The sequence below is a fragment of the Hyperolius riggenbachi genome, chromosome 9 (genome assembly GCF_040937935.1).
Source record: "Hyperolius riggenbachi isolate aHypRig1 chromosome 9, aHypRig1.pri, whole genome shotgun sequence".
In the NCBI taxonomy this organism is placed as follows: domain Eukaryota; kingdom Metazoa; phylum Chordata; class Amphibia; order Anura; family Hyperoliidae; genus Hyperolius; species Hyperolius riggenbachi.
Window position 1 is genome coordinate 131,763,814 of NC_090654.1, and position 23,820 is coordinate 131,787,633.

General features: G+C 43.1%; 1 protein-coding gene across 1 annotated transcript in view; it reads left to right on the forward strand.

Moving 5' to 3' along the window:
- Positions 1 to 23,820, forward strand: part of KIRREL1 (kirre like nephrin family adhesion molecule 1) — a 362,998-nt gene that overhangs the window by 263,991 nt on the left and 75,187 nt on the right. The window contains exon 2 of the mRNA XM_068253518.1: positions 6,171 to 6,317. Coding sequence (XP_068109619.1) covers positions 6,171 to 6,317 — 147 coding nt within the window. The remainder of the gene's footprint in view (positions 1 to 6,170; positions 6,318 to 23,820) is intronic.

The following is a 23,820-nucleotide window of genomic DNA, read 5'->3' on the forward strand; positions in this document are numbered from 1 at the left end:
ATTGATCGGCCTGAATGTTTCCTGGCTGGGAGGGGGAAGAAGGAGAGCACATTTAGGCCTACAGTTAACAGCAATTACTCTCTGTGGGCTGAACTTGGCTTAGGGTGCAGTTTGATGTCTCAGCTTGCTATCTCCAACAGGAAGCGAGGGGGTGGCTAAAGGAGTCGGTATCCCAATTCTGCTGTTTGCCCGAGTTAGTTCTTGCCTCGCTACATCCTGCACCAGAGACTTTGCATTGAAGCACTTATCTCTGTTGCCTTTGCCTTCTAAACATGATCAAAGAAATGCTATTTTTTCCAACTTGTCCCCAAGCTTATGGCAAATAGCATGCAGTATACAAATGGGACACCCAAATACACTGACTGTCAGTTTGGATTGAACCATTTCCACACTGCATACAATTAGAATCTCATTGGCCATCTCTAGCCCCCCAGTGGTGGTATACAATCCAAATCCAAAAAAAGCTTTATTGGTAGGACTAAAAACAATTAGCATTGCCAAAGAAAAACATTAGTGCTAGCATTGGAGGGCTGGTTGTGGGATTATAGAGTGGCATACAGTCCATAGGGCTGTGGAGAATATAAGGGACAGTATAGGGGGTTGGGGTATACAGTCCATAGGGTGACAGTCTGTACGGTCCAGGAAAATCTCTCCTACTGTTGTTAATATTGCGCTATGCATGGAAGGTCCTACGAGGCGCTTTGGAACTTCCAAGATCCCTAGTTATGTTGTGTCACACAACACATACACACATGTAATTAAAGGCAATGTAAAGCTGAGGAAATCCACTTGCTGGCCAAGCAGCAGTAATCAGGTGTGGTTTCTCACAGTGAAGACTTGCTACAGGTTTCTATTGGGAGGGATAGCACATGGTTTCTGCTCTGTGACCAGCAGGTGGACTTCCTCAGCTTTACAACAGTCCAGTTAAACACTGATTAGAGGTATAGGGAGGTTGTCATCCTTATCCCCCTTTAAAAATGCTAATTAGCTCATTGCAGGGCCTAATCTTCCTTCACCAAAACAAGTATGCCTGTTTTCTGTCCCGTGCCTGGCACACACTTTACTTATTAATAGACTTGTATGTGAGATCAGTTGTAGTTATTCACTTGTGCCCACCGTCTTGTACATTTAAAACATCCCCAGGTTAAAATTTGCAGGAGTATTGTAGTTTGTAGAATTTCTGTACCGTTACCGATATTCCACTATTTCCTATTTTATCCTATTCTCACACTAACCTTTCTACACCTAATACTAACCTTCCCTCATCTAGGCCTAACACTGACCCTCCTCCAAATGACTGTGGTAAGAAATGCAAACATGTCACCCTCCATTGTAGTTTTTTAACAACTTTATCTCTGGATCAAATCAATTTGGGTGCCGTGATCGGCAGGCATCTAACAGATGCCTGTGTTAAGCTTCGGTAATCTGGCAGTCATTTTGGCACCCGTTGCGGTTAGTATGATTGGCTACTACATAGTATTTAATGGTTGATATGATTGTAGATAACCAGTTACAACTATCAGTCGTTAGGGCACCTAATTTCTAGGTTAGTGTTTGGCACTTACCGGGTGGGTGGCCCTAGACTGAGGGTTAAAGCTAGGCAGACTGGGGGTGGGGGGGGGGGGGGGGGTTAAGCACATCCAGTGGGGGGGGTTTGAGTAAGGCATTAGGCAGATCTTATGTCTTATTTTTTAGGCCTGGGGAGGGAGGTATTATGTGAGGGCTTAGGCATTTATAACAGAGAGCCAATGTTAAAATAAGTGCCGGGTAGTGCATAGCAAAATATTGATAATTTATATTGATAAAATATTGATATATAATTTATATATAGTGAGAGAGTATGCCAAGGCACTGCCCGTGATTTCTAGTTATGTCTATACCCCATGTTTAGCAGTTCCAGACCATTGCCAGCATGAACAACCCATCTGCACATCTCAACCTAGATATAAAATGACTGATGTAACAAAAAATAATCGTTCTCTAAAATGCCGACATGCTGAACTGTTTGCCGCTGCTTTGGTAGACGCTGAAGTCTGACATTTAAATTCTGACCGCTGGAACAACATGACTTCTGCTGATTTTGTGGCGGTATCTCAACAAAAACCTGTGAATATTAAAGATATCTCTGAGGAGATCTCCCTGGTTTGAATAGTTTGCGGCCTCCCCGTACATGTGCTCATTTTCTGTGTGAGTGCCTTGTGTACGGGGGCATGGAATATGTTAACAGCTTATTAAAACATGATAGGAAAATCAATCGTTTTTGCCACACTTGGTGTGACTTTAATCCGCCGATGACCTCAGATGGCCCTCATTCCAAAACTGCGGCAGAGCGTATGTCACAATATAGATTATATATCAGTGGTTGTGCTTGGTTTCTCCTGCCGGCAGCATCATGTATTATTTATCATACCAGCAAAACACATTATACAGGTTCCAAAGTTTGCTCCCTGCTAGCCGCAAAGTGTATCTCCAGCAGAATGAAATAAGGAATAGAACATACTGGAGCGATTGCAATGTGTGATCTGTCAGCTAAAGCTCCATACACACGTCAGAAGTACATCTTTAGAAAACGAGGAATCAATCTGCTGCATAGGTTTGCCAGGATGGTTTGAATGACGGATCGTTCTAATGATGTACACATGCACACTATCAACGCATGCAATTTAACACCAGTTGTTTTGTATGTCTTGTCAGGCAGGCAGAAAATAGTTTTTGTTAAAGGGGAACTCTGCTTGCATTATACTTTTTAATCAGAGATGATTAAATAATTTCAGCTTGCATGCAAATGTCATGCAAATTGTATGGAGCTTTGAACTGGGCCATACAAATGCACTTCCAGTGCACTTGCATGTAAGGGCCTGTTTCCACTACACGCAGATTCTGCATGCAGAAAACTGACTCCAATGAATGCCTATGGGAAATCTGCACCAGAAAAATCACGTTCAGTGGAAACAGGCCCATAGACATTCATTGGAGTCAGTTTTCTGCATGCAGAATCTGCGTGTAGTGGAAACAGGCCCTAAAGCTATGTACACATGTCAAATTGGGGCTCGATTCCACAAACAACAATTGGGAGCTGTACCTGTTACTATGGAGCTGGATGGAGGGACGACGTGCATCCTATGACTGAGATAACAGTGCACTCAGGGGTCAGTCGGGTGTCGCTATAGATCTGGTATGCCGTATCTTTAGGCGATGTCGGGGGGCTCCTATACACAGGCTAGATTCTTGCCTGAGGCAGTCTTTATCGGCCAAGTTCAGTGTCTGTCTGTAGCTTACGAATTATTATTTGCATCTCATTAACCATATCTATTTGTAACTAAGGCCCAATTTTGATTGCTAACTGAGTACGGTAGTAATGCTGTTTAGAATAAATTTGTCATCCTCCTTAATTGGTCTCCACCTATTCAGGCAGGATTAGGATCTTGTTCTAAATCAAAGTTTCCACCCCTTTGTGCCATTAAGCTCACATTATTTACAATACAGATTCCTTACTGGGGTAGATTCCCACACAGATCGGATATTTCAGACCCACACCCACAAAATCATTACCTGCCTACACACTTGGATGTTACTTGCAGCGGTTCTCCACTCCATAGTGCTTTAAAGAGACTCCGTAACAAAAATTGCATCCTGTTTTTTATCATCCTACAAGTTCCAAAAGCTATTCTAATGTGTTCTGGCTTACTGCAGCACGTTCTACTATCACCATCTCTGTAATAAATCAACTTATCTCTCACTTGTCAGACTTGTCAGCCTGTGTCTGGAAGGCTGCCAAGTTCTTCAGTGTTGTGGTTCTGTGATGCATCTCCCCCCTCCAGGCCCCTCTCTGCACACACTGCCTGTGTATTATTTAGATTAGGGCAGCTTCTCTCTTCTCTCTTATCTTTTACAAGCTGGATAAATCCTCCTCTGAGCTGGCTGGGCTTTCACATACTGAGGAATTACATACAGGCAGAGCTGTCTGCACTCTGCAGGAAGAAACAGCCTGACACTTCAGTGGAAGATAGCTGCAGGGGAAATAAACACACAAATGATCTCTTGAGATTCAAAAGGAAGAGTGTATACAGCCTGCTTGTGTATGAATGTATTTTCTATGTGTGGACATACTGTACATCAACCTACTTCCTATTTTGGTGGCCATTTTGTTTGTTTATAAACAAACTTTTTAAAACTGTTTTTAACCACTTTTAATGCGGCGAGGAGCGGCGAAATTGTAACAGAGGGTAATAGGAGATGTCCCCTAACGCACTGGTATGTTTACTTTTGTGCGATTTTAACAATACAGATTCTCTTTAAATGCTGACACATTTGTGGTTACAAACACTGACATTTTGTTGCAATATACAGCAGTGAAATTGCTCTCATTTCCTGGCAGATAATGGACAACTGATTATCCATCCATGTGAATGATGTTGGCAGTAACAACATTATTAGTTAAACTGCAGTATAGTAAAGCAACCACAAGATGTCACTGTCTGAAAAGTGAGACAATAATTGCCATGATATTGGGATTTCCTGTATTCATTCTGTGTTCCTCTCTGTTCTAAGCAAGCTGCATTACCTGATAGTGGTGTGTGATATATCTCAACATGTTTTTCTTCAGTAAAGAGCTGTAAATTGTTATACTGGGAGCCTTACAGACCAAAGTCAGAGGCGAGCCAGGCTCCAGCCTCAGGGCGCAGTGTAGGAGGGGGCTCACAATGCACTTAGCTATTATTCCCTTATTGTGTTTGAAGCAGAGAGAAATAAGAAAGGGGGATACATGGCAGAGACTGCAAGCCAGATAACTAGAGATCAATGTGTGTGTGTGTGTGTGTGTGTGTGTGGGGGGGGGGGGGGGTCTGGGCCACCTCTTAGTCTAATAGCAATCGGTGTGTGACAGCTGGGGTGGGAGGGATGGAGGGGGGCACTTTGGTGTTTCAGCCTTGGGTGCTGGAGGACCTTGACCTGGGCTCTGGTACAGACATCGCTACTCCATTAAATGAGACCTTATATTGTCTGCTAATTAGATGTGTGGAGAAAAGTTTAAAAGTAGGAAGATATCTGACAATAACACCAGCAATAAAATCAGCAAAAACACATTTACAGACTCCACTACCTGCAATCGCCCAGACCAACAGGACTTTACCCACAACCCATTCCATACAAGGCTGTACCCACAACCCAGTCCGTACAGGACTTTACCCACAACCCATTCTATACGAGGCTGTACCCACAACCCCGTCCGTACAGGACTTTACCCACAACCCATTCCATAGCACTTTACCCACAACCCATTCCATAGGACTTTACCCACAACCCATTCCATTTAGGGCTGTACTCACAACCCATTCTGTGACAAACTGGCCTGCAAATTTGGTAGCTTGCAGGCACCTAACAACTCAGTTTCCTGGGGTGACAATGTGGGGGGTGTGTAGGGGGGAGTGGTAGAATACAAAGGGGCAGGTTCAATAATCGAGGCCTTTCACTTTCCTTATGTTTGAAGGCTTGACTATTTTGATCTAAACCTTTTCATTACCCTTTTCAGATTGTTTTGTTGACCCTCTAGTCTTGCAATGTGTTGGGTAATCCTGTGATTATTGATATCAGTTCACCAGTCACAGGTGTGTTTAGGGGAAGTAGTGCCACTGTCATATAAGACTGGAGCTGGTACTTTCAAAATGCTATGGGATTCTGCTTGTCTGCAGGCTTTGCATCAGTAAGCCCTGAGGAGGGAGGCCATACTTCTGTGTGTTTTATATGCGGTATGAATTAGGTGTGATTACACATTGCCATGTCCACTCATATCCAACATGGCGGGGAGGGAGTCCTCACAAGTGTGACTGAACTTGCACTTCCCCTTTGGCTAGACTTATTTGTCAGAGATAGAGTTTGATTAACACAAAAATAAAAGCTATCATTGACAGGGAAAACCTTGCCTCTTCTATTGATAATCTATATGTGGGTAGTGGCGCTGAACCTCATATTCTGAGGTAATTTAGTTTTTCCTTATTACAGAGGAGGACACCACTTCCCCCACTGAGCTGTCTGGCATTTTCACTCCTGAATAATGGAACATTTTACACCGCTATATTATTAATCAAAATTCTGCATTAATATTCATTACCGTTCTGGTCTGTTTTAATGAGAAAATGGCTTAATTAACCCCTGCATTATTTTTATTCCAGCCGTGCAGCCGCGTTTCCTGCAGGAGCCCTCCGATCAGACGGTGGTGGCGGGGCAAAGAGTGGTCCTGTCATGTGTGGTACTGAACTACTCTGGAATAGTACAATGGACGAAGGATGGGCTAGCGTTGGGACTAGGGAACCTCAAAAGTAAGGATCTCACTTCTCTTTTCATTTTCAGCCTGTGAGCTATTATTCTTTTCAAATGTCTTTTTTTTTTAATGAAACAGTAGCAGGATACATTCTGCCTAATCATTCTGTATTTGACTGTATACAAGTCTTTTTCTGCCAGTGCTCTGCTATATTTCTTATTCGTGCCCGAGATTACACTGATGCTTATAATCGTAAGTTATTATTACATACTCTCCTAAACACCACCCCACAAGCTTGTTAGAGCATACATTTACATGGAAAGGGAACCTGAAGTGAGAGAGATTTGGAGGGTGACATATTTGCTTTTAAACAATGCAAATTGGCAGACTGTCTTGCTGATCATCTGGCGCTAATACATTTAGCCATAGATCCTGAACAAGCATGCTGGTCAGATGCTGACAAGAGTAGCCGTATGCTTGTTTCAGGTGTGTGATTCAGACACTGCTGCAGCCAGAAACAGCAGCAGTACAGCCAGGCAACTGGCATAGTTTAAAAGGAAATACACATGGCAAACACCATATGCTGCTCACTTCAGGTTGCCTTTAAGAATTATTTTAAAGTAAACCTGAGATGGAGAGAACAAGTTCTATTTTACCTTCCTAGGGCTTCTTCCAACCTCCCGTAGCTGAACAGGTCATTCAGTTTCCTTCCTTCCACTCTGCCTGCCTCTGAAAAATCAACCGTCGCAGGCTACTGTGCATTTGTGGCCCAGGCCACATTCCTCCTCCTGGCTTTGAGTATTCTATGCATGGTTAACCTGCGACTGGTCCAGTCTGAGGAAAAGAGCAGCTCAATGAAGAGGCTCGGGAGGAAACTGAGGGACCTGGAAGGCTACAGGGTGCTGGAAGAAGAAAGTGAAGAACATAGAACTTTCCCCCTGCCCGTCTCACGTATACTTTAAAGCAGCCCTGGATCAGTGGTGCAGACATTACAAATTAGTTAGGTTGCGACTAAAATAAGATTAAGCAATTCAGCATCCTTTTTGTGCTTGCAAGTAATCTCTGCGCCATGCTTCTCAGCTGCTCCCCTGCACCCGCCAGGTACTGTAGTAGTTGGGAGGCTTACATCTTATGTAGTCACATTTGAGCATGACTGAAGTTGCTCTCAAGCCTGACAAGAGGTGGTTCTTAGTTACCCAAGAACCTAAAGTGTGTGAAATGCTGACACACATGGTGTTACAAACGCTGCCATTCAGCTGCATAAAATTGCAGCTGAAAGGTGCTCATTGGCCAGCAGATTGGAGGCTGAACTGCACCCCAAGTATGTAGCTCAACTATCCATGTGAAATAGCCCTCACGCTACATTAGGGTGTGATTTACTATTCCGTAGAGTATCCAGTAAGGATACAATGGGCTTGATTCAGTAAACGGTGCTAACCCAGTTAGCACGCCTAAAGACTTTGGGCATGATTGGGCCTGGTTCGAATCCCAGCCAGGGCACTATCTGCAAAGAGTTTGTATGTTCTCTCTGTGTCTGCGTGGGTTTCCTCCGGGCACTCCGGTTTCCTCCCACATTCCAAAAACATACGGATAAGTTAATTGGCTCCCCTTAAAAATTGGCCCTAGACTACAGTACTTACACTACATAATATAGACATATGGCAATGGTAGGGATAAGATTGTGAGCTCCTTTGAGGGACAGATAGTGACAAGATATATATATATACACATTGTACAGCGCTGCGTAATATGTCGGCGCTATATAAATACTAAAAATAATAATAATAATAATAATGATAACTAGGGTGCTAACTGGGTTAGCACCGTTTAGTAAATTCACATCGCACGCAAAGTCCCGCGCGCAAAACTTTTCGTGCGAAACGGCGCATCGCGGTGCAACGAAAACGGTGCACCCGATGCGCCTATAAAGTCGCATTGGGTGCGACCTTAACGTCTTTATAGACGGGACTTTGCGCGTAATGTGAATTTATCGCGCCTAAACTAACTTTAGGCGTGATATAGGGCTTTTCACAGGCGTACTAACACTTACCACGGTTTACTGAATCAAGCCCAATATACTGTACAGGCCAGAAAACCTGGACTGAATGAATTAAAACTGCCTTGTATTAATTGGTTACACCACTTTAGTACGGAAATCTATAAAACATATATCATTATCACTATACAAGTCACCCTATAACTGAACAGGGATTAATATCATTCAGCTTCAGTCTGCTATTGTTCTTTTTTGAAACATGCTTGTTATAAAAGATACTTAGACCCACCCACAGTCAGTGACTAGCCTGAATAAAATAGGCTGCTCCTGATCACATGATCAAAGTTTTAAGACATGATTTTTTAGCCACCGAAGCCTCATTTCACACAACATGGTTTGAGTGCTCTGATTACTAAGATATCAGATGGTGTTTTTAGACCTGTGCCTAGAAATGGGCATTACATTTATCTATATGTGCTGTAACCAGCATAGCCCGGTACCAGCCTTATCATTGTGAACAGCTAGGTTGCTCTCTCCTATACATGCCTTGGGTCAAATTTAGACCTGCCTCTCATAGGCAACAACAGGTGCTAGGTCTGCAGTTAAGTCAGAGCAAGTGTGTACACATGGGCATTATGGGTACTTGAGCTTTACTTCAAAACTATAGTTAATCTTTAAATGCCACTTTCACCTGGGTATCAGATTAGAGCAGAGGTTACTGAAAGATATCTGATGCTTGCAGTCTTATGCAGTTTTATTTATTTATTTTTCTTTTGGTTTAATACGTTCGAGAAAGCCTGATTTTATTAAAGTAAAAGTTTTCACTGGAGGTGTATCATGCTGGTGCGTGAAGAGGACTAGCGTAATAATTGCAATACACAGTGCTAGTGAGAAAAGCGTAGTCAGAAACGGGCCGAGGTCGTACACGAGAGCAGATAGCAACAGTACAGAAGGGTTAGGCAAAATCGTAGTCAAATAACAGGCAGAGTCATACACATAGGTCAGATGTCAGTCGTATTGGAGGGGTTACACAGGAGCGAAGTCAGAAACAGGCCGAGTCATATCAGATGTCAATAGTACAGAGGGGCTAGGCAGATTCGAGGTCGAGGAGGCAGGCAAAAGGTCGGTACACAGATAAATATACAATATTACAAATATATAGTACTGACTGACTAGAGTACATATATATCGCGCTGATGCGCAATATATGAAATGTAGCTCTCACAGATTCTCACTAGGCTAAGGGCCAAGGACCAGCGAGCTGATTAGTATCAAGGCCAGTGAGCAAATGACTCACTTGGCCTGAAATACCCAAGAGGCAGAGCAGATCCCGCCCCCAGGATGACAGCCCCTCCTGTCAGACACGCCTCCCGACAGGAGGAACTGCACATGCGAGTCTGTTGATGCACCGCTGGAGGGATGCCGGGGATGCCATCGGAACCCGGCAGAATTAAAGTCCCATCGCTGGAGACGCCGCGGGACCCGCCGCTGGAAGGTAAGATCGTTACAAGGTGTTTGTGAGAAGCTGCAGTCACACAAATGTACTATCCCTTTATCAACCACGCTCATGTTATAAAATCTCCTACCTAAAAGTAGTATTTTACCACTTTATAACAGTTAACTTTAAAGAATCCAATTTAGGTTTTGCTGGATCACCTGTAGCGTCTTGACTTGGGATTTTTGGAAATTAAAGATTCTTTATGAAATCAGTCCTTACACGTTGGTCCGTTAGCTTACGTTTTATTTCTGTACACGCGACAAATGTCAACCGGCAGGGATCAGGACTCAGTCCCTCAGTTGGCAGTTTGGGCCGAGTTCTGTACAGATGTGTTGCTAATCTGCTTGCTAGCAACACGTTCTGTTGCCATGGAGGGAGGAGGAGGGATGACAAACAATGGCGTGAGCAGTGAGAGGGAGTTGAGCGCAGGTGCATCGAAAGTGGTCGGGCCCACTGTCTACACGCTAGAGTCTTGAACAAGGTGGCCCCCCACCAACCACCTCTGCCGAGAGCCATAGTACATGTGAATGTAGCTTTATTCTTATACTTCTCACTTCATGCACAAAGTACTAAACACCCTTGACTGATTTTGCTCTCAGGATTTCTCACCAGCTGTCATACCGACTTCCTGGTGTTTAGGCTGGATGTGAAAGGAGCAGGAGAGCTGCAGGGGTAGCTCAGTGATTTCTAAGTAAGCTGGTCTGTGTGTACTCTCTGGTAGTAACACAAGTTCTAGAGCAGGGTAGAAGATGGAGACAAAAGAACAGGCTTAGTTCTTTGTATGTAAACCAAGAAAGCTGCTGCCCTGGTAAAATCCCATTACAGGCGTACATTCAATAACATAATAGAAAACTTGTACAAAAATGTACAGTTTGTTAATTCTGTAACTGACAGTACACTCATAAATTCATTTACAGACTTAAGTAGAGTGTAAAGTTAGTAACGTGTGGGTTAACTGCTCTGCTGCTCTGCTTTATGGAACTTGCTGGTGACATCACCCTATAGATTGGTTCCTTATCCTCATAGGGCCCTGCCACCTATCTAGCACATCCGGACAGGCTCTTTAAATCTTCCCCATCCATCAATCCCTGCCTGTTCTACCCCCTCCTCCTGCTCTAGAAACCACAGGCAGCAATTTATCCCTAGTCTCGCACGGAGATCCAGATTCTGCTGACTAACCGGGATTGCTTGGAATACTTCATTTTGCTGGCGTCCTGTTGACACAGTGATAGATGCCAAGGAGGAATACGTTGCCTGCAGCTAGTGAGGCTCCGAATGGGGAGAACTGATAAGAGGCCCGGGTCAGACTGAGGTGCCACTCAGTGGTCAGTTCAACTCTGTTGGACAAGACACTGGACATCTGAAGCGTCTATATTTGTTGTGGCAGAAAATGTGTGTGGGTGGGTGGGGGGTAAGCATTCTGAAAGAAAAGTCAAAGTTTATTTTCAAATACTATTTTTGTGAATGGATAGTACTGAGGTCTAATAAATGGTTCTTACCTCTCACTTGACCCTAAGTTCCAGGAAGCCATTTTTTATGCTATTCATCACAGTTATATTTTAAAAAAATGATTGGCTGATGGTTGGCTGTAGCTGCAAAACTGATACCTACAGACAGACGTCGTGGACAAATTTGTAGGAAGAAAAAAGAACAGCCCATAACTGTCTCTGCAATCTCTTGAAACTAACAGTTTATTGGTAGCCATCATTCCACTTAGAAATTATTTTAAAAAAAATCTTGCTTTAGAGTTAAAATTCAAAAGAATAATTCAAATTGTAACACAACTGAAAATGGAATGGTTCAAAGTGAAAGGACCCTTAACCTGATACTATATTTTGTATATATATATTTTGTTGTACAACGTTTAGAACACGCAATTTCTTCTGTTCTCAGTGAGACTTTATCACCAGTCAACAGGCTGTTTGGCCCACTTGTCCTGAGTAATCTACTCTAGCTTTTTTAACAGGTGCCTTCTGCAGACTGCATGTTTCACATCTTACTACAGATATTTGATTGAATTGAAATCAGTGCTCACAGAACGCATGTTGAAGGTTCCAAAACCTGCTGACCCTGGGCAGTACATCTTACTCCAATATGTCTTAATAGTCTATGCCTAGTGCACACCATACAATGTCCTGTAAGATTTTCTGTTATGCTGGGAATACACGGTGCGTTTCTGTGGCTCGATTCTGCCGCCCGATCGATTCCCCGCTCGACCCTGCGGGCTATTCTCTTATCTTCTGCTCATTTTTCTTATCTTTTTCCATTGTCCTCCATGCGGTATCGAGCGCGGAATCGATCGGGCGGGTGATCGGACATGTCGGAAATTATCAATCGAGCCATCTAAATGGCTCAATCGAGCGGCACAAACGTACCGTGTATTCCCAGCATTATATTTACCTGCCAATAGTGCTAGGACCCAGCACCCGCACTGTTATGCGCAAGTGACATCACTTCCGCATATAGAGTGGGTGCGTCCGGCGCCGCTCTTACTGGTCGGGTCGCCCGCTGATCGAGGTCTGACACGCTGCAAGGTAAGGGGGAAGCGGCGGCGGCTGGGGGGGGTCCCTGTCACTCACTAGCTAAAGGGGCTCCCTGTCACTCACTAGCTAAAGGGGCTCCCTGTCACTCACTAGCTAAAGGGGCTCCCTGTCACTCACTAGCTAAAGGGGCTTCCTGTCACTCACTGCCTAAAGGGCTTATTATGTGCATTTACTGGTGAAAAGCTGTCTCTCATTATGTGCATTTACTGGGGAAAAGCTGTCTCTTATTATGTGCATTTGCTGGTGAAAAGCGGTTTCTTATTATGTGGATTTACTGGGGAAAAGCTGTCTCTCATTATGTGCATTTACTGATGAAAGGCTGTCTGTCATTACGTGCATTTACTGGTGAAACGGTGTCTCTTATGTGCATTTAGTGGGGAAATTTCGTCAGTAAAAATAATCTTTGTCAGTAAATTTTTCAGGTATTTGTCAGTAAAAAATAACATGAAAGGTTGGCAACACTGGCAGGCTGCGCAGCGCAAGGGGAAAGATACAGGCAGCCCACCTCATGCTTGGGCTTGGCGGGGGGAGGAGCCGACGACAGCGAGCGAGAGTAGGGTGGCTGCAGGCAGCCATAAATACGCAGTGTGTGACTGCGTCGCACTCGCAGAACCTCTCAGCCTGCGTCAGTCCAGAGACTAGCAGACTCGCAGGCAGCCAAAGTCAGCCAGGAGCAAGCCAATGGAAGAGGGGTAGGAATGGGGTATCACATGCATGCGTAAAGAGGTGGAAGGTGTGGGTGTGATTAGGCAGGACATGGGTGTGGTTATGTGGTTGGTCGCGGTTAATTTAACCACTCCCATAGGCGCCAGAGAAAATCTTGCACCCAGGTGCCAGGCACCCAGGCTCACCCCTGATCTGCCTAGCAATTAAGCATTGTTCTACTCAGCAGGAGATAACCAGAAGACAATGCACCAGAGATAATGGCCAGTCTCTAACAGTATCTTACAGAAAATAATCTAATTACAGAAAATCTTCCAGAAAATCTAACAGAAAAATGTATGGTGTGTACTAGGCATAAGATTCCACTGTTCCCTGCACAGACAATGCACCACATGCCAGATACAGTAAAGCAGCCTCAAAACATAACAGAACCTCCACCACGTTTCACAGTGGGTATGATGTTCTTACTTTAGCATCTTCATATTTTGAGCTATGACTAAGGAGCCATGAGTTTGCTCCGATATGCGTGAGCTGTATTACTGTTTGTCCACATATGTTTCAATAAAAATCGGACTTTTATCCTATGGTCGGTGCAGCGGGATTCTTCTCTCTCACTTCATTTTTTGACCAGTAAACATAAAGCTGCTAAAGAGCTCCAGTTCTTTTTCTTCTGTCTAAAAGACTTTCTCCTACAAGCATTGTGACTTGTCGGTATGCATTTTAGGAAATTGAAGCTTGTTTTTATATAATTTTTCTTTCAAGACTGTAGTCCTCCTGGGTCTTGTTCCACTGAGTCCATAGTCACTCAGATGGCCATGGAGAATTGATATACTTTCAGAAATTATCCTCAAACTCTGGAAAATAGGTAGTAGATTTGTAACGATTGTGGAATCCTCTCCGTGATCAGCGCACAAGACGTGTGCGCTGACACTGCGAAAATCCTCCACAAACGTATAATTTGCGGAAACCCAGCAGAAGGTGCAATGCACCTGTAGAGGGAAATTCCTGTCGACAGGGGGAGCTGTGGAGTGCAGAGGAACAGCTCCTCTGCTCTACCACACACGCCAGACAGGAATTGCACGAAGGGACGGAACGCAATCGCAAGAGAGGCGATTGAGAATGAGCACAGAGACAGATTGTATGTGTGTGCACCAAACTAGTCGCCAACCCGTGACGGTGCACACACCACAGCAGATATGAAGTAGGAATGCGATCGCGAGAGGTGCGATCGCCAGACGTGACACAAGGTTATAGCAAGGCAGAGCACGAGAGTAGCAAAGGCACAGCAAATCATACAATGAGGAGATACAGAAAATAACAAACGCTAGCTAAACGCGAACACCGCACTCATTCGCAACAGTGCACGCGTTTATGCGCGGTCTCCACGTGATAAGCACAATAGAGACAAGCACGCCTAACTAACCATCGACAGACAAACATGAAACAGAGGACGCGAGCGCTTGCTTAACGGTTACCTCACCGAGCCTCCAGCATGCGTTCGTAGCAGACAAGACAGACACACGAAAACAGGAAAAGGCGGGAGATAGGATCCACAGCACTAGCGAAAACAGGCCAGTGCGATCCAGGGAGACAGAATAGAAGGATCCACAGCACTAGCGCAGGATGCTAGTGCGATCCAGGTACAGAGTAGCAGAACAGAAGGATCCACAGCACTAGCGCAGGATGCTAGTGCGATCCAGGTACAGAGTAGCAGAACAGAAGGATCCACAGCACTAGCACAGGATGCTAGTGTGATCCAGGTACAGAGTAGCAGAACAGAAGGATCCACAGCACTGGCGCAGGATGCCAGTGCGATCCAGGTACAGAGTAGCAGAACAGAAGGATCCACAGCACTGGCGCAGGATGCTAGTGCGATCCAGGTACAGAGTAGCAGACCAGAGGGATCCACAGCACTAGCGCAAGAGGCTGGTGCGATCCAAAAGAACAGATCAGAAGGGGCTACCAGTAACAACCGCTGTTCCGGTTAGCACCCAGACACACAGAATGATTTCCTGTCGACCACCGCTGGGACAGGACAATCGCAACAGACGAACAAAACAGATATGCAATCCTAACTGCACTAGGGAATTTGCCTAGTGCAATCCCAGGAATTACTCTAAGCTGATCTTCAAACAAAGAGCAAGGCTGACACTCCTCCAGGAGTGTTACACAGGACTAAATCCTTATGACCAGCCAAGGTCTGTGATATCACATGGTATATATAGAGCAAGCCCACAAAGGATGTGGCTAGGCAATCTGCATGACAAACGTATGCAAATTCCTCAGCAGAAGCAAGCTGCAAAACTGACAAAAGGTCTCTCTTCCAGAGACCTGCAGAATGCAGACCTGAACAATGGTCAAAAAGCTGCCTGCCTGCACAGGCAGCTGAGCAGATCATTACAAGATTATGGTGATTTCCAAACACCAGAAAGGCCAGAGGCTTATTATTCTTATACTCCTGACGGACTCGGCTTGGGAAGCAGCCAGTAGAGCCCTCAGCAGGCAGTAGCAGTGTTAGGGAGTCTTGCCCAAGAACTCCTTACTAAATAGAGTGCTGGCTTACTGGTGCTGTCTTACTGAAATAGGAAGAGCCAAGGTTTGAACCCAGCTCTGATATGTCAGAGGCAGAGCCCTTAAAGGATACCCAAAGTGACATGTGACATGATAAGATAGACATGTGTATGGACAGTGCCTAGCACACAAATAACTATGCTGTGTTCCTTTTTTCTTTCTGTGTCTGAAAGAATTAAATATCAGGTATGTAAGTGGCTGACTCAGGCCCGACTCAGACCGGAAGTGACTAAAGTGTGACCCTCACTGATAAGAAATTCCAACTATAAAACACTTTCCTAGCAGAAAATGTCTTCTGAGAACAAGAAAGAGATAAAAAGGAGAATGTCTTATCAGTGAGGGTCGCATTGTAGTCACTTCCTGTCTGAGTCTGGACTGAGTCAGCCACTTACATACCTGATATTTAACTCTTTCAAACTGAGAAAGAAAAAAAGGAACACAGCACAGTTATTTGTGTGCTAGGCACTGTACATACACATGTCTATCTCATCATGTCACACGTCACTTCGGGTATCCTTTAACTATTACACTATCCAGCTACAAGTGTAGGATAACAGATGAAACAAGCTACAGTACAATGTTTCAGGGTATTCCCCCTCAGGGCATACAGGAGCAAGAAAAGGTATGCGAACCCTTTGGAATTATATGGTTTTCTGCAAAAATTGGTCATAAAATGTGGTCTGATCTTCATCTAAGTCACAACAATAGACAATCACAGTCTGCTTAAACTAATACCACACAAAATAATTAAATGTTTCAAATGGTTCACATACTTTTTCTTGCTCCTGTATATCACCTCGTTTATCAAACACCATCACCTATGGGTGGAGCAGAGAACAGTTCTGCTTCAATATACTGTATAAATTGAACATGCCGTAGATCGAATGCATGTTCTGTTAAAATATTCACATATTGACTTCAAACAGCTTATGACAATGAATAATCTGTTTAAGCCCTTCATGACGTAGCCCCTGAAAAAGAAAGAGCATTTATAAAACACATGAAACCATGGATGAACATGTATAGCCACATTTCTATGCCTGGGTTGTCTTTTATGTTATTTGGACTGGTGTAGGAGCATCCACAAGCCAGAGGGGACCTCCCACACATTCCTTTTCATTTCAGAAATATTTCCCACATGAAAGCAACTGAGGCATCATCACATTGAGGGGTATTCCAGGGCAGTGTGGATGCTGCTAAAGGGCGTAATGCAATACATTATATGACTAATGCCTTCAAGTAAATATTTCAAACCCAGTAGCTCAGAGTCCACCCACAACCTACACACAGAGTCAGTCATTTTCTGCACACAGAGTGTATAAGAATGCGACAATGCTGCTCTGGTATTGGATGGAAGAGCTCTAATGTACAGTATAATATTTAAAATTAAAATACATACCGTAAAGCTACAGCCACATAGGGCAACATTGCAAACATTTAGTGGCATAGTATGAAGGATATTAATTAGAAATACATTGTGTTTAAAATTTACCTAAGGGACCTTTTCCACTTGCTGTGTTTCTATACGATTTACAGAGCACATGTGTTTTGGGGTTCGCCAAAGGCTTGCAGATTTACAATCGCGGTGCTTTTTTTCCACTAGTATGATTCGCAATGGCCAGCCAATCTTTGTACTCCTGTATTAAGAAAATTGCATAGCAATCGTGCCACTGTGCAATTTTCCCATTATTCAGCTATTAAAATTATTAAAATCACGTCATACCCCCATCAGATCACAGTTGGATACCGGCAGAATCGTGGTAGTGGAAAATAAAAAATTGTAGTGTGTTCACTTATGCAATCACGTTTCTTAGTGAAAAAGTATCAGGCATATTTACAAATATCTCTTGAGGTATTAAGGAAGTGTCTGTTTGCACAGGTATACAGCAATCTTCAGTGTCAGCTACAAGCTGGTGAAGTGCAGGTTTGCAATCATTTTGTACCGATAAGTTCCTCAATAATTCCTCAGTTAAAGTGAACCCTAGATGAGAGTTATATGGCTGCCATATTTATTTCCTTTTAAGCAATGCCAGTTGCCTAGCAGTCCTGCTGATCCTTTGCCTCTGATATTTTCAGCCATAGACCCTGAACAAGCATATATAGATCAGGTGTTTCTGACATTGCTTGCTTGTTTTTGGTGTACTTCAGACACTACTGCAGCCAAACTGATCAGCCTGGCTGCCATATACACTCACCTAAAGGATTATTAGGAACACCATACTAATATGGTGTTTGACCCCCTTTCGCCTTCAGAACTGCCTTAATTCTATGTGGCATTGATTCAACAAGGTGCTGAAAGCATTCTTTAGAAATGTTGGCCCATATTGATAAGATAGCATCTTGCAGTTGATGGAGATTTGTGGGATGCACATCCAGGACACGAAGCTCTTATTCCATCACATCCCAAAGATGCTCTATTGGGTTGAGATCTGGTGATTGTGGGGGCCATTTTAGTACAGTGAACTCATTGTCATGTTCAAGAAACCAATTTGAAATGATTCAGGCTTTGTGACATGGTACATTATCCTGCTGGAAGTAGCCATCAGAGGATGGGTATATGGTGGTCATGAAGGGATGCAAACAGAGAAAAGACTGGGTCTCCACCTGGATTTATGACCAATTGGCCAGTTTATTGTCAATACCACAGACAAAAGCACAACGTTTCAACCGGTGTGGTCTTTTTCAAGGGCGCGAAACGTTGTGCTGTTGTCTGTGGTATTGACAATAAACTTGCCAATTGGTCATAAATCCAGGTGGAGACCCAGTCCTTTCCCTTTGGTGGATAGGGGTGTCGACTGGTTGACTCCCTGGTATTGGAATTTACTGGGTAGCAGCACTGGGATTATACTGGTCATGAAGGAATGGACATGTTCAGAAACGATGCTCAGGTAGCCCGTGGCCAATTGGCACTAAGGGGCCTAAAGTGTGCCAACAAAACATCCCCCACACCATTACACCACCACCACCAGCCTGCACAGTGGTAACAAGGCATGATGGATCCATGTTCTCATTCTGTTTATGCTAAATTCTGACTCTATCGAGACTCATCAGACCAGGCAACATTTTTCCAGTCTTCAACTGTCCAATTTTGGTGAGCTCATGCAAATTGTAGCCTCTTTTTCCTATTTGTAGTGGAGATGAGTGGTACCCGGTGGGGTGTTCTGCTGTTATAGCCCATCCGCCTCAAGGTTGTGCGTGTTGTGGCTTCACAAATGCTTTGCTGCATTCCTCGGTTGTAACGAGTGGTTATTTCAGTCAACGTTGCTCTTCTATCAGCTTGAATCAGTTGGCCCATTCTCCTCTGACCTCTAGCATCAACAAGGCATTTTCGCCCACAGGACTGCCACATGCTGGATGTTTTTCCCTTTTCATATCATTCTTTGTAAACCCTAGAAATGGTTGTGCGTGAAAATCCGAGTAACTGAGCAGATTGTGAAATATTCAGACCGGCCCATCTGGCACCAACAACCATGCCACGCTCAAAATTGCTTAAATCACCTTTCTTTCCCATTCTGACATTCAGTTTGGAGCTCAGGAGATTGTCTTGACCAGGACCACACCCCTAAATGCATTGAAGCAACTGCCATGTAATTGGTTGTTTAGATAATTGCATTAATGAGAAATTGAACAGGTGTTCCTCATAATCCTTTAGGTGAGTATATAGCATCCTCCATATCCCCTCACCTCCGGTTCCCTTTAAAGGTGGCCACACACAATATAATTTTTATATTTCTTTTCAACTCAAGAATTACAATGAGTTTTTCTGATTGATTGTAACATTTGAAAAATCTGACCAATGTGCCACACACATGTTCAATTTTTCCCCAGTTTTGAAAATAAATTATTGAAAACTGCATGGGACTTTAAATCAAGAATTTGACAATCTACCCTATACCATTCCATTGTCATAAAGATTGATCAGAAAAATCCACCACTCCTGATTGAGTTTTATAGAAAAAAAACAACAACAAAAAAAACAGATAATTCAGATTTCTCAAATGAACAAGGAAAAAAAAAACAATTTTTCAAAGGATTGTTTTTATCGAATCGTCATAAAATTGGATTATTTTATTGTATTGTGTGTGGCCACCTTTAGATTGATTATTTCAGACACACTTTGAAGATACCACAAAACAGTTCTCTTCACTGTCTCTCAATGGGGCTTAAAATATTATGTCCCCACTACTATCTAAACCTAATGTAGCATGTTATTAGTATTAGGGATGGTCAATGAGATACAAATAATTCTGACTTGATGCTAATGTTATGGTAAAAGTATGCAAATTCATACAGCATCCGAAGACGACCCACACCTGCATAGGGAAAACAACAAACCCCATGCTGGTAGTGTGTGTACTAGGCCAGATTTGCATGGGGGTAGGTTGTTACATTTCACAGACTTACTAAGGCTTAGGTTATACAGAAAGTTTTCTGCAACAGCCACAGTCCTCCTCAGGCAGGTATAGGATGCTAATGTCTATTTTGCAAGCGTATCACATGAGGTACCGGTGCTTATTCTTTTCATGCTGTTCACATATCAGTCATTGTTGTCTGTGATTGTAGCACAACACCATCACCTATGGGTGGAGCAGAGAACTGCACTTCATGATAATGCTTTTATTTCACTATGCAGTCTATGAGAACTGTGTTTCATAAGTAATTCAGATGCATCCTGAGGTTCCTGGTGACAAGAGGAATGTGTTTATACATTTAGCATTACTTCAGTAAATGATGGTTTTATTTACTGAAAATACCATGTACCTGCATGTGTTAATTACCATATCACTGCCTCATCATTTTATCTATTTACATTAAAAATGATCTTATGGCAAATGGCTGCAATTAGGTACTTTTGATGTCAGGAATTTCTGGCTAAGATATTTTGCATGATATACAGTGGGATGCGAAAGTTTGGACAACCTTGTTAATTGTCATGATTTTTGTAACGATCGGTGTAACACAGAGAGAATCTGATTACCGGTGATCTGCAGTATCACTGAGAATACAGATATATACCCGATTATAGATGATCTGCAGTATCACCGATAATCAGATATATCTCTAACCTCTGGACACCTGAGTAATAACTGAGTGTTTGGTGCAACAGTAATACTTTGAGGAAAGCACCCGTACTGGGGGTGCAAGGCAGTAGGAGATACTGCCTAAAGAACAGCTTCCTTCCAATGGGTGGGAAGGACCAGAGTGTGAGTGACACCCGAGGTGAAGTGTCACTGACAGGTCTGTGAACTATCTCCCAACAGGGGAGAGAGTTCTCGAGGTCGGACAGGCCAGGTCGGCAACAGACAGACAGATCAGGTACAAAGACAGGACAAAGACAAAGACAGGAGACAGAAACGGAATCCAAGGACAAGCAGAGTTTGGCAACAGAGTATCAGATATAGCGAAGTACCAATTCAGAGATCAAGAGAGTGGTCAGGAAAGCAGGAAGTCATAACAAATATAAACAATGCCTATTCTTTAGGTGTGAGCTCCGTGATCATCAACACCCTGGAACTGGTCTGATATATAACAGAGAGGTAATACAGTTCCCTAGTCTTGAGTGTGCGTTCCTTGATCATCAACACCCTGGAATTAGTCTGAAGTATAACAGAATGATAATACAGTTCCCTAGTCTTGGGTGTGAGTTCCTTGATCATCAACACCCTGGAACTAGCCTGAAGTATAACAGAATGATAATACAGTTCCCTAGTCTTGGGTGTGAGTTCCTTGATCATCAACACCCTGGAACTAGCCTGAAGTATAACAGAATGATAATAACACAGATTAGCAAAAGGTCTGAGTGCTACCACGTAGTGATCGCAACGGCAGACAACCAGAACCTGTGTGGACTATCAGTCCCAGCCACACCAGATCTGTTTTGCAATGTATCCGCTGTGCCGGACGCGGAACCAGCCGCACCGCTATCCGAGAACGCGGCGGTTTCTCCGCGTTCCGCCATGCGGACAGAAGTAGGCCTATGCGTGTAAACCGCCGCGTCAGACGCGGAATCCGCCATGTTGAACGCAGAATCAGCCGCCTTATCCTGAGCACTCGCGGCGGCTTTTCCGCGTTTTCTCACAATTTTCCTGTATAAATCGTTGGTTGTTACAATAAAAAATGTCAGCTAAATATATCATATAGCAGACACACACAGTGATATTTAAGAAGTGAAATAAAGTTTATTGAATTTACAGAAAGTGTGCAATAATTGCTTAAACAAAATTTGCAGGTGCATAAATTTGGGCACCACAAAAAAGAAATGAAATGAATATTTAGTAGAGCCTCCTTTTGCAGAAATTACAGCCTCTAAATGCTTCCTGTAGGTTCCAATGAGACTCTGGATTCTGGTTGAAGGAAATTTGGACCGTTTACAAAACATCTCTAGTTCATTCAGGTTTCATGGCTACCGAACATGGACAGCCCTCTTTAACTCACACCACAGATTTTCAATTATATTCATGTCTGGTGATTGAGGTGTCCATTCCAGAACGTTGTACTTGTTCCTCTGCATGAAGGCCTTTGTGGATTTTGAGCAGTGTTTAGGTTTGTTGTTTTGTTGAAAGATCCAGCCCCGGCACAGCTTCAGCTTTGTCACTGATTCCTGGAGTTTGGTCTCCAGAGTATGCTCATACTGAGTGGAATCCAGGCGTCCCTTAACTTTGACAAGATTCCCAGGCCCTGAACTGGCCACACAGCCCCACAGCATGATGGAACCACCACCATATTTTACTGTAGGTAGCAGGTGTTTTTCTTGGAATGCTGTGTTATTCCTCCATGTATAACTCCCCTTGTTATGCCCAAATAACTCAATTTTAGTTTCATCAGTCCACAGCACCTTATTCCAAAATAAAGCTGGCTTGTCCAAATGTGCTTCAGCATACCTCAAGCGGCTCTGTTTGTGCTGTGGGCAGAGAAAAGGCTTGCTCTGCATCACTCTCGCATACAGCATCACCTTCTGTAAAGTGCACTGAATGGTTGAACGATTCACAGTGACTCCATCTGCAGCAAGATGATGTTGTAGGTCTTTGGTGATGGTCTGTGGGTTGACTCTGACTGTTCTCACCATTCGTCACTTCTGTTTATCCAAGATTTTTCTTGGTCTGCCACTTCGAGCCTTAACTTGAACTGAGCCTGCGGTCTTCCATTTTCTCAATATGTTCCTAACTGTGGAAACAGACAGCTGAAATCTCTGAGACAGCTTTCTGTATCCTTCCCCTAAACCATGATGGTGAACAATCTTTGTCATCAGGTAATTTGAGAGTTATTGTGAGAGCCTTATGTCGATACTCTTCAGAGAAAATTTAAAGAGGAGGGAAAGGAAACTTACAATTGACCCCCTTAAATACTCTTTATCATAATTGTATTCACCTGTGTATGTAGGTCAGAGGTCACAAAGCTTACCAAACCAATTTGAGTTCCAATATTTAGTTCTAAAGGTTTTGGAATCAATAAAACAACAACAGTGCCCAAATTTATGCACCTGCCTAATTTTATTTAAACAATTATTGCGCATTTTTTTATAAATCCAATAAACTACATTACACTTCTCAAATATCACTGTGTGTTTGTCTCCTATATGATATATTTAACTGACATTTTTTATCATAACAACCAACGATTTATACAGGAAAATCATGACGATTAACAAGATTGCCCAAACTTTTGCATCCCACTGTATCCTCATTTGCAGATAAGAAAATTAATTGTCAAAGATGACTAATTTTGTCACTTGTATATTTTTGATGAATCACAGATTTTCAGTTCTAAAATATGTGCGTGAAAATGTGTCCCTCGGTTCTCAAATGGAGAGGAACTGAAAAACTGTATGATTCTCTGCAGATCAGACATATCAGTAAGCAACAATCTGAAAATGGGGAATTTGCCAGCCAAATATGTATTTGAATAAATCTATTGAAAGCATCTGCATAGTTTAGAAGCCAGTGACATAACTTGAGTTTTAAAAGGTAATCCTGTGTGTGTAGTACAGCTAAGAAATAGAACATTAGTAGCACAGATATGCGTCTCATGTTTCCAGTACAGGAAGAGTTAAGAAACTGCAATTGTTATCTATGCAAAAGAGCTAATCTGAGCTCTCCGACCAGGCTACAGTGCTGTTTTCTGAAGCACTTATCTCAACCAGTCTGTCGCTGTTTCTTGTTTGTTTAAGGTTTTACTGCAGAAAAGTTCAAAGGGTCATTAGCTCTGCTATGTTTCATAGTTTAAAATACAGAGTGTAGTTTGTAAACTGTAAATAGAGAATGATGCAATGTTATAAAAATAAATCTATATA